This window comes from Schistosoma mansoni, chromosome 4, assembly GCF_000237925.1.
Source record: "Schistosoma mansoni strain Puerto Rico chromosome 4, complete genome".
NCBI lineage: Eukaryota > Metazoa > Platyhelminthes > Trematoda > Strigeidida > Schistosomatidae > Schistosoma > Schistosoma mansoni.
In genome coordinates, this window is record NC_031498.1 from 14,329,196 (window position 1) to 14,341,566 (window position 12,371).

At 32.9% G+C, this 12,371-nt stretch overlaps 1 protein-coding gene across 2 annotated transcripts in view; it reads right to left on the reverse strand.

The window, feature by feature from the left end:
- Positions 1 to 12,371, reverse strand: part of Smp_150850.1 (putative histone-lysine n-methyltransferase, setb1) — a gene marked incomplete at its 3' end in the record, with an annotated part of 38,479 nt that overhangs the window by 22,265 nt on the left and 3,843 nt on the right. Inside the window, exons 2-12 of one of the 2 annotated variants that reach the window (XM_018796912.1) lie at positions 11,002 to 11,148; positions 10,735 to 10,957; positions 10,600 to 10,692; positions 9,531 to 9,611; positions 8,828 to 9,105; positions 6,580 to 6,661; positions 6,456 to 6,529; positions 6,345 to 6,418; positions 5,362 to 5,538; positions 3,345 to 3,417; positions 903 to 1,217 (exon numbers count right to left, since the gene is read on the reverse strand). In XM_018796912.1, coding sequence (XP_018652007.1) covers positions 903 to 1,217; positions 3,345 to 3,417; positions 5,362 to 5,538; positions 6,345 to 6,418; positions 6,456 to 6,529; positions 6,580 to 6,661; positions 8,828 to 9,105; positions 9,531 to 9,611; positions 10,600 to 10,692; positions 10,735 to 10,957; positions 11,002 to 11,140 — 1,609 coding nt within the window. In that variant the 5' untranslated portion in view covers positions 11,141 to 11,148. Of the gene's footprint in view, positions 1 to 902; positions 1,218 to 3,344; positions 3,418 to 5,361; positions 5,539 to 6,344; positions 6,419 to 6,455; positions 6,530 to 6,579; positions 6,662 to 8,827; positions 9,106 to 9,530; positions 9,612 to 10,599; positions 10,693 to 10,734; positions 11,149 to 12,371 lie in introns of both variants that reach the window. The other variant, XM_018796913.1, reaches the window with a different exon arrangement.

A 12,371-nucleotide genomic window follows, 5' to 3' on the forward strand; every position in this document is an offset into this window, starting at 1 on the left:
AACATCATTGTAATTAATAAGTGTGATCAGACTGTTTGAAATGTATTGCGCTAATATATCACACAGTTCAGATAGTCTTCGTATTCTTATTATACTATGCTAATTGATTGTTGTTTTTAAGGGTAAGAGATACACTAGCGAATAATAGGTGAAAAAAATACTGACGATTACGATTAAATAAAAATAGTACAAACCAATAACTTGATCAGTACTCCTTTAAAAACATAAATTTAGTTGTTAAACACTAGCTACCAAAGCACACTACGACTGGGTGATTCAAGTTGAGGAAAAACACTATAACGAAAGAATTTAAATTAGTTACTGATCTAGAGCTTTAACGAACTCAGATGGCAAAGTTTTAATGTCTCTTTAGCGAATATTTTGATTAGCAGCTACGTACATGTAAATGCAGCTAAACACAATCAAATCAGCTGCCCGGTCAGGAGGTACCACAGAGCCTGAATCGAAAACGAATTGAATTAGCTCCATTAGTAACTAACTGGATATTATTTAGAATTAAAATAGCCTTGGTTTCTGGAATGCTTTACTGTAAACAGTATAAAGGATTGAGTTTTTTTTAGAAGAACCTAGAAACCAATACCGATAACATGTAAGTTGCTAGTTCATATTGTGCAACAACAAGATTAATTACTCCGATTTACATTATCAACCCTGTATGCAAAGATCAATTCAACCAGTGAAGAATAACTTAAAAAGTTTAATTATTTAAAAATAAATATCAAACAGAAATTATAATATGATGGGGAAAAAAACATAATTAAAATTATCTATTCCTTTATTTGAACGGAACATATATCAGATTCACACATAATAAACCTATAAAACATTATGAAAGAGAGGATACATGGCATTTACACTTAAACAACAAATAAATGACTTACCGAATGGTTTATAATCAAATTCCTTGAATAAATTATCTAAATAGCTTGTTTTGGTACCAGTTGATTCCAATTCAGACAAATTAGTAATTGGATCTATGCTTAGACATTGTTCATTGATATTTTTTTCAGAACCTTTTTTAGAAGTAGTTTTTAGTGCTTCATTATTATAATTTGACAAAGATTTATTAGTTTGATGAATACTATTACTAATTTTGTGTGAATCACCACTAGACAATGCACGAACTGACATAGCAGTATTTTGATTGCCTGTAGCCGACTTACGAGCTTTACGACGTTTAGCACTTGAGTCTAATGCTTTAATAAAGTTAAAAGATAATCAATTAAGGTAATAGTTAGATAACTTTAAAATCTGATAACTGTGTAAATAAAAGGTTAAAAATAAGCTTTTTTCAATTTATGAAAATCTGTTAACTCTATGGATAGTTCAGAGAGAAAAATACTAATATTTACACAATAATGATATATTTATAATAACCTATTATTGAGCAAAAAATTAAATTGCTGACGTTTCATGACTTAGTGAGGGTCGGTTTCCTCAGAATAAGCAAATAACTGAATTAAGACAAGGTTACATAATACAAAAGAACAAATTAGAATATTTAGTACAGTTACAGAAAGTATTATAGCTAGCAAATAGTAAATACTTAGAATTCCTTACATTGGTTAACCACAATATGGTAATCTAGGCAATAACAAATAGTTTCTTCCTGCCTAAAATTAAGTGCACCGATAATTCATAATAAAATGTTAAGTCATAATGATCACCAAGATCAGAAAAACAACCATGATATATTGATACGATACCCAAAAATTAGATCTAACAGCCATGAATAATTTGATTAATGAATGAGTGACCTACAAGTTTACTTCCTCTAATTGTCCACGATATTTCACTCTGCTTATTTTGTGTTCATATTCTGTATAAAAGCACGTTATTTTATTGCATGTAAAATCTACTGATCTGACTAGTAGTTTTGTCCTTGATTTTTGGGACTTAAGTCAATAATACGGTCTTGTGAACAGCCATCACTCAGTCAAATCATATCATAGTGTTTGTCTTTCGACTGACATTCTATTTATAGATTTTAACAACCGGAAATTTCACTCATCGATCATTAAAAACCTCTTTCGTGATAAACATACAATATGCATTCTCAAGATTATCAAATTAGGAGGAGGTAAACGACTGCATTTAAACATGAATGTCACGTTTATTGATCTGGTTGTGGTCCATTTTTAGTCCTTAGTGGAAGCTCTCCAAAAGAACTTTCGTACGAACTGTCCTTGAAAAATAAATTTATTCCCCGTACTATGAATCATATACTGTAGATGAAGGGTCATGATTTACACTTAGCAAGTGAATTCAAATACACTGACGAATGGTTAGGGGAGATTGTTGAATTTCATTTAAGAAAAATAACCGCAAATATCTCCTTGAATGATTAATTGCTTTATCAGTAGAAAACGTGACCAAAATATTGAAATATCTATTATCTGCATATATTTGTCTCTTCAATTTCTTCCAATTCCAATATACTCAGTAGTGAATCGTTTACTTAAGAAACTGTTCACACAGGTTGTTTTGTTTATCGATCTAAAATTTCATTTGCATTGACAATCTTTTGTCAGTAATTTGATGGGTTCTTAGATCATATGATTCTGAAAGTTACCTTCAAATCTATACCCCATATCTTCAATAGAAGTAACACTTTATATCTAATCCTCTTACTAGTCGAAGAAATTATACATTGGAATGAAAAGTTTTTACATTAAAATGTTTATTTGGATGAGTGTTGACCTCTTATCGACGATCAATGCTTTCACTTTTCAAATAGTAGGGTAAATAAAGATAATCAATAGACAACAAAACGGAAACAAAATGACACGACAACTACAAGTATATTCATAAGCCAGAGGTGCAATTCACACCATTTTCATGAATATTAGCCAAACTACACAATTCCATACTTTGTAAAGTGGAACGTAACTTGGATTTGTGAACTAGCGACTGCAATTTGGTATCTACAAGTGATTAAACAATTCCTCTGGCATGAATACGATTGATATTGAAGCAATTAAAACTAAACATTGTATGATGAATTTGCTTGTGCATAGTATTTTGTTCTCTAAGTTTTTCACGTGATGATATATTTATCCATGGTTAGAGTATGTACTGTTGATGAAACTTGGATTAGGACAAAACACACATTCTGTAATTCCTGATTGATAATAATTTTTCAACTGCCGTCAATTTATGAAGATCCCATTCGAAATAAAGTAATTTCATGGACATCAGGAAAGTGAAATAGTACTATAATTTCGAGAATAAAAACGCAAGTTCTCTACACAAATAGTTATATCATAATAAAAGGTAGCTAAAAACAAGAACATATAAAGCTTTCAACAAAAAAAGTGACTTACGAACATCCACACTGCTATACTCAACTTCTACTCGTTGATTATGGGTTGGTACACTCTTACTTTGACTAGAAAGCTGAAAATGTAAAAATAATTATGAAGATAAAACTTAACCAAACCAGAGAAGTGTCAGTGAATCAACAAAGAACTTTTTTCTCGAACAGTAAACGAGAGTTGAAACTTAGAAATATAAAACATAATAAAATATGTCTTAAATAAATGCTGCTTATTGAGTAAATTTTATAGCACAGGTGAACTAGGATAATTTAAGACTACATCGTTCATAAATAACCAATGAATTAAATAGTAAATAACAATTTATCGTATTAAAACTACATTCTTTTGCTCTGATATGTATTACTTCCCGAAAATTAGACCAGGACTACCCGAAAATGAATGTTCTAATAATCGCCACATTGAATATTTAAACTGTGCACGAACAGTCAAGTTAGGGCACCATGAAACTAGAAAACTAAACAGATGATTCAAAAGACATGTCAGAAAGTTCTATAAATGCCCAAAACATTCTCCCACTGTCGTTGTCGATTGAATTGAGAAATGAACCTTCTACTTAATTTGCCTTCTGAGTGGTTAGTTGGGGGCAGAATGAAGAAGGTAATAGGGGTTTAATACACGATTTTTTGGTGTAACTGCATCACGTCTCCTAACTGCGTTAACCTCTGCGTTATTATTTCGATTTGTGTAGTCATTAATAGTCACCATAGTTTCACAGAATAAACGAAAACTGAAGAGAGTTTGGTCATATATATTAAAAATACACCGCATTAAAAATGTTTTCACCTTAACAAAAAGGCAAACATAGTGACGAGGGTTCTGATATAAAACATTAATATTTTTTACAAAGCTGAACACATGGCTTCAATCACTGATTATGGTGAAGCAAGACTGTTTGAGATGCATCTAACCGTAGTTTACTGTTATTTACGGTCGGAGATCTTAAGTGGCAAACAAGAGAATCTGTTACAATGGTACGGAATCGCTAATTATTCAACTTCTTTTAGTTCTTGAGTTTTGATAAAATTTCACAAATTTCTCCTCATAATTTCATCTATAGTTTTTAAACTAGATGTTTGTTGATCTTTTCTAACTTTATTGATATGAATTGTGAAAATATTAATAATGTGTATAATTGACTCATTCACCAAGTACCTGGGTTTGATCTACAACCTAAGTGTCAGGGATAATGATACTGCCTGGTTGCCCATACCCAAGCAGGTGGATCGGGGTTCAAACCCCAGATTTGATGATCAAATGTCAAACACATTAACCACTAGGCTATCGCTAAAGAAATCGTAGGCCGACAAATATTGAGAAAAGTTCCACGTTAACCACAATACATTTCGTGTAAGTGTTTCACAGAACAATTTAATTGACTATTCGATCATACCACTACCATAACATGAACTAAAAACGGTATTTTGCTCTTATAAACATCAATGTTAGATGTTTTTTAAGAATATGAACTTTACCAAACAAAACTTCTGGCGTCCATCATCATCTTCGTGGCATAAAAACTAGTATTATAAAGAACTATCCATTGACAATATACATAAAAAACATTTTGTTTGTTAAAAGAATAAAAAAATCTTTTAGGGGAAAAATTTCATATGTTGAGACACCATAACAGAGGTAATTACTTTACTAAGGATAGTTGTTTTTGTACAGAAAAAAGTTTAGTTACAAATAGAAAAACTACTATCATGAAAAAATTCAGTCAAAAAATCATTGAAAGGCATGTATTTTTACTTGCATATAGGACTTTTTAAAAATTTATGCTGGGAAAACATGCTTGGTTCTAATTAAGTCTGGTGGTTCTACAATATCACTGATTAATTTGTGTAATACCGCCTAGTTCCCGCTGTACATTTTGTCAAATTGGTTTGTGATCCAAAATATAATGTAATCTCTGTCAATCTACTAAAACCACCGATTCGTGCAATACAGTTTCTTAAAACAATATCCATCATACGAATCAACAAATAAGAAGTATGTGGCTTACCAAATCACTGAAAAGTGGTTCTAGGCGCGTGGAGCCACGATAAATCCATTCAGAATGGGTTCTGGAGAACTTCATAAGAGCTAAACTTGCATCAACTTTCTCCACAGTTGCCTTCATCCAATCACCATCCAATTCAGTTTCAACAGTCTGTCCAGGTTTCAGTCTCACCATGGGACGCTAAAAAAAGGAACGTAAACAACCTTGTTGGAATCATAGAAATTATTTTCAATAAAATGAGGGTGAATGACAAACAGCCATAATCTTATTCACGTAAAACGGTCATACACAGCATTACAACTGCAAGGACTGGAGGAATTTACTACCGAAAATACATGAGCATCCTTGAATTGATGTATCCGATTTGTCTTGATCCGTGAGATTGATAAAACATAGAGAATGGATATTACAGTTTAACTACTGTTATACCTAAACAATTAAATATTGTATCAAACTTGATCACAATGATACGTTTCTCATCTTATATTATTAGTGTTTATGAAATGACTCAACACTTCTGCTTTCTCATTAGAAATTTGTATAAAATGGTATTTAAGAATCTCAAGTGGAAAATAGTTACTAGTTATTTAAAGCAAATTTTAACAGAATTTCTATTTTTGAGGTCTAATAACTGAACTTACTTACTACTTTCGAACCGAACATGCTTCTTCATTTTTCAGTGTTACTGAATAGGCTACAGACTTAAGACATTCATCTTCGTAGTAGGTATAATTGTTTAACAATTTTTTTGGTCCTTCGGTTGCTAATTTCACTGGGCATTTTATAAAGATTCTCACGAGTTTACGTGAGGTACATTCTACAAGTATTTAATAGTGAAATAATTCAATAATGCCGTGTTAGGTATCTACAGATACTGGGTATTAGAATGAAATCTACTAAATTCCAAGGTAATATTTTCGCGTTAATCAAATACAACAGAAATTCAATAGTACTTGAAACAACTTTTAGGCAAAAACTTTACTGACCTGAGGATACTGAGCCAAATAACGCTTAATAAATTCTTGGGAGGATTCAGTGGCTTCTTTCCAATTTTCTTTTGCTATAGAAATTCGAAAGCGAATTGATTGTAAACTTACATTGGTGGCATATGCGATAGACTTCGTTCGGTGGTGAATATTGCGTATAACCATCATCAAAGAATAATAAATACCTAAATAAAACATAGTAATTAAAAGCTATCCAGTTAAATTTTATCACTACCTCTGATTATTTCTTTCGCTTGGAGGTTCAGCAATCAAACCGGAATAATAACCGATTCCACCGGTATCATCTCGATATATTGCTAAATTGTTGTGAACGGTAAAATTCAAAGTTAAAAGATTAGAGTTTTTATCAGATATTTACTGCGTCAACAATGAACCTGATATAAATCAATGAAAAATAAACTTTATGCTAACAGTTATACAGCTTGTAGTTTCGACTGTTCTCATAAAATCATACATCGCCAAAGACAAGGGTAAACTTCAAAGAGCCCATCTTCCCTTATAAATAACGAGTATAAATATACCATAATTTGTCTATGGTACATCTTACATTTAAAGATTCAAATAAAAAATGTAGTGACAACTATTACACTGAATTGGGTCAATTATCTTTAATAATTTATAGAAACACTGAAATATTTACTAACAACTAATTAACAAACCTAATGAGCTCACGACAAAAAAGCAATAATCATGTGCAAATATCTGAATATTGTTTAACATGTACATAGTAATTTTCAAGGTGTAAATAACCTACATACACATAGGAATATCATTGAAAAAGATTTAAATGACATTAATAATTATAAAATTGAGGACCTGAACAGGTTACCATAAATTACCTGAGCGAAGCTTATTGTGAAACAAACCACATAGCAACCAAACAACATGTCAACCAGACACCTGACAACTGATAACAAGACTGAAGTTTATTACGCGGCACCCAATTACTTAGTGAATAGTAAAGGGTTTGCGAAATAAAATATGATGATAACGTTTAATCTCTAACCCCTTTAAGTAGCTCTAGTAGAATTCATTAGTTTTTTTCATTTTTATTTATTTTTACTAGTTACTGATGTGCGCCTTTCATCGAATTATGACAAGATGTAACTTTTTTGTATACAAATGAATTCCAAATACAAACGGGTAGCTCTTAAAAATTACAGAATAAATCCCAAAAATGAAAGGGTACTTCAAGATGTGAAACACTATACGAAGTAGAGAAGTGGAAATAAACGAGGATTGTGTTTACCTAAGCATAAAAAAGACTACTCATTACTCATTAAGAACAGATGATTCTAAAGAACACATAAGTGGGTTGTTTCAGGTTTTCATTTCTAAAATACGAGTATAAGGTGAGTATCAACAACGCTTTTATTATCGTGACATTAGATGTTTTGGAAATTTTCTATCAAACTTCGAAGATCAATTCACCATTGTGACGATTTTTTCCCTTTCTGCTAAAACTTTTCTTACGTTTCAAACTTAATGTTTCGAAGAGGTTTTACTTTGTTCGAAAATATAGGGACATTATTACCGTATTTTTTATGCAATAAAAACCAGTGAACAATTTGAACTCAATGAAGTTTTATTTTAGCTTTAAGATAAGTCATTAATGAGTTAGTATGCCACAATTAGTCAGCTGAAAACAAGATATGAACTGACATAAATATTTATTAACACGAGTCATTCTACATGTCAACACAGAGATAAAAGCAAAGACTACCTTGGTGGTTAAATCAAATGTGTTTCAACCACCAGGCCGCAAGCCCACGTCCCATTCCATATACTTTAACAGCTGAGTTATATCAATAGAGCTCACTTGAAAGTGTTGCTCAAAGATGGGTACTGTTAGCAGAAAGTAGATTACACTAAAACGTTTCGTGTAGGAATGTGTTGGACAACGTTGATTGTTCCATTTTCAGCTAATCAGCACTAGAGAATAATTGAAGATGTTCGAATTTTTTTGTGTAAAATTTTAAAAATAATAACGTTTTTTCTTATTGTGATTGTTAATCCCACTCAACTTGGTTTATTTGTGATGTAATTTCATTCATGTCTGATCGTGCTCTGATTTGGGGACTGGTCTAGTGGAGTAAAGTGTCCGAAGAATACTAAACAACAAGTATCTTAACAGGTAAATAAACCCGTAGTTGGTAAACGAGTTAAATTAAGGATTGAATTGTTTTAACCAAGACGAGAATGAAATATAGTAAGTGTAAACAGAAAATAGAATTTTAGTTGAAAAGGAACGAACAAAATCAGGAGATGTAAACCATGGAAAACGTCTAAGACCCAGAGGAAATTAATGAATGTATATAAACGCACATTGATAGAATTCTACACAGTACTGACACTAGAAACTTCCAAAGACACACGTGTATACAAACCTCATTATTATTGATTGCGAACCAAAACGTTTATCAAGAATTAAATTAAATATAAAGTTATGACTCATCACTTACAAACTACACGAGCACCAACTGGATACTTCTGTCTTAATTCGGATGCAGAAAAGGCTAGCGCTAATGATGAAGTTACGGCAAAACAAATCTCTGATTTTGACTTTGAAGATGTGTCCAAAGCAATAGTGTACTGAGCATTTTCATTCTCTTTAGCCCGATCTTTATCTGATTTAGGTGTAGAGGGATCTGAATTAGGCAGATGGCATGATAACACACGACCAGGAAACCAGGTATGTTGTGTTTTACGGTATAAGACCGGTTGAGAAGGTGTGAGTTGTCTACATGGAGTTTAAAGGATGAATAAGAATTATAATAAACGAAGCTGGAATCCAACGAATTACATTTTTAGAAAGATAATGTTTAACCAGATTGAGAGAAATAGCCGTAATTTTTCACCTATTGAAAATTTGTTGAAAAACCCAGGTGGGTCAATATTAATCACTGTGAGAGGTGATCAAACGACTCGAGTTTGAATCTCTAAAGTCAGAGCTCTCTTGATGTTTGAGACATATTTCTATAAAAAGCTCCGACGTCCACAAAATCTATAAATTTACGTATACATAGGGCCCTTTTATAGGTTTTCTTCAAAAACATAAGTTCTATTTTGAGCAGTGAGATCAACTCACAGGAATAATACTAAACAAAATCTAGTCAAAAAATACAAAGTATCTTACTTATTTGTAATTACAATATTAACACTTACAAACCAAGTAGTAACTCAGCCGGCTGTAATGTTCTCCAAACGGGAGCAGTGGAGTGATTTATGGTTGACTCCGGAATTCGACTAAATTGAAATAATTAAAAGAGAAATTGAATTAACTTCCATGGAAGCATTTGTTTCAAGTACAACTAATGTAAATAGAGGAGTAGTTTTGCAAAGATTGCATATAGGTAGTTTCCACTACAAACCGACGTCACCTGGGAAAACATCTAAAACTAAGGAACGTTAAACAGCTGTTTTACAACCGAATCCTCACTCGTCGCTAGTTTTTAGGTAAGTTTCCAACCCCTTATGTTGGAACCTATGACTAACAAGTTCCATCACATTGACAGTGAGACAGCAGATTGGTAACAGCATTGGATGTGGATAGCGCTGTAACATAAATTGACTTAAGTTGGAAAATTGATTTATCAGGTTTCAAATTAGTGTTTTAAAGACATTGTGCTTACCGTGAGACCCGAAGATTTCGAGTCTCAATCTATCTAGAATCGTGAGTGAACTTTGCTATTAAAGCTCAAAGTAGAATGAAATATATGTGAATTGCTCTCTCGTTTCAAATGGTTCTCTAGATGATGCTAGTTTGTGGTGAAAATTAGCTCGACATAATATGAATACAGTTCAACCCGTTCAATAACCGAATGACTACTAGCTTAGTCCTCTGGATATATTAACTGATAAGTGTAATACATGTACTAGGCTAAGTAATACCATACTGAGTTTTAAAATATGTGGAGCTTTAACTAACTTGTGTATATACCAAATTATCACCTGCTGAATTTAATTCCCTTTCAACCATTAAGACGTTGACGAGCAAGAATAAATTTTGTTAGCAATATATCACACAGGTTGCTGGATACACTTACAACTAGTCACCAAATAGAAATTTATTTTGAAGGCACAGTAGTCCCATATATTGTGGTTATAAATACTGAAAATATGCGTTATATGTGATGTGACTTTTCAAGGTAGTCTACTGATCACTTAAAACAGCCTAATACTAAAGCACTACATAGGCCATAAGTAATATGGAACTCAAATTGAAAAAACATACTTATTCGGTCTCTCAATAACAACAATTTCTTCCTCGTCCTTGGCTAAATCAATGACACGATTATCAAATAAACGCAGAACGCGACCGAAAGAACTAAAGAGTATTTTTTTAAATAACTGGGTAAAAATTATATACTTTATCTGGAGTCTTGTCATTTCATCAACTATGGTATCAATCTTCCCATTCAATTCCAATATATTACTTTGTAAAGTTGATTGCTCCTTTTTAAGTTTATCTAAGCGTGCGTTCAGATTAAGTTCTGGAAAACTTTCGATTATTTCATCGATCAAACCGCATTCTTCCAAAGCCAAAGAAAATCTTTGCTGGATTATGTGAAGTCTAAGTTTAGGATTATTTACTTTTAGATATAATGATTATAGATTAAAATAGATATGTTCTTACCATCTTTTAATTCAGCTTGATATTTGCTTTCCACAAATGCGAAAATAACATCAAAGATATCATCAGAATCTAAAGCATCATAGATTGACTCGGTTAGTTCATCGATAAGCACTCGGTGTTCATGCTTTAATACATTCATTATATCACCTAGATGAAGAATTAAGATCATTGTGTGAAGCAAATAGGTAGTATTAAATGATAGGTGGTAAAAAAGATGATAACAACAACTTTTGCATTATGAACACAATAATATTATTCTGAGTAGTCTGTAAATACAACATTTTTATATACCATTACGAGTTTCTGCTCAAATGAAATGAGACTTCATTTTCAACGAAATCTACCAGAAATTACCCACGAAAAATTCAGAAACGGGACACTGAACTATATATTAAAATGTTTTTTACTAACTTTAATATTATATAGCCTGTTCTTTGGATAATTATGGCGCGCTATTTAAAAAGGACAGTGGTATTTTTCCTCGTTAAGTAAATTCTATTGTTTTGATCGTTATTAACGTAACAAGACTACTGTTTTATACTTTGATTGAATTTCTTTCAGTTAAAGTATTCGACTAGAGTATCATTTTTGGTATCCTAAATAGTTTTACCGTCGGTACTCCAGAGTACCTTGTTTTTCTATTGTATCTGTTAGTACTTTGGTCCTAACTATTTATAGCTTTTTCTACTTTTAGTCAAAACTCACTTTCTCATCCTAAAATGACTGGAAGATGCAACAAAAGCATTTGCCACCGCCCAGGATGTCGATATCCCGTTGACAGCGGCATGCAGTGCGATGAGTGCAAAGGTTGGTACCACGAAGTTTGCACGAATCTAACGCCTGCAGCTTTCAAGAGGTTCAGTAAAAATGGATGCATATGGCTATGTCAACAGTGCTGTGTGGATGCAAATAGCCTGTTAATCGAGGCCATCTCAATAGCAAATGCCGCGAAAAAGTGTCTCGGCAAGCGCGGTCGGGACACATCAGTCGGAACTCAATCTGTCGACACGCAGATTGACATAAGGAAGGCCCAAGTGAGTCCAAAAAATGCTGACCCACACTGTCCAAAGGAGGAAGAACATCCTCCAAAGAGGTCTGTCACAACCAGAAACTCGCGCAAAAAAGTCTCTTCTGTCCCTCGTATCAAAAATGGTACCCAGAAGGGGACATCCGGAACCCAAAATCGCAAGGCTCGATCGGTTTCCAGCGCGAAAGATGACCCAACCTCCCAAGTCGTCCTGAACCTTCCGGAATCCCACAGTACGCCTGACGCGACTGTGGTTACTACTCCAAAGAACGTTGGCGATTGGGTACGGGTCGTAAGGAGAAAACGGCAAAATGACATAAAAGGGAATCCTACCCCCACCAAA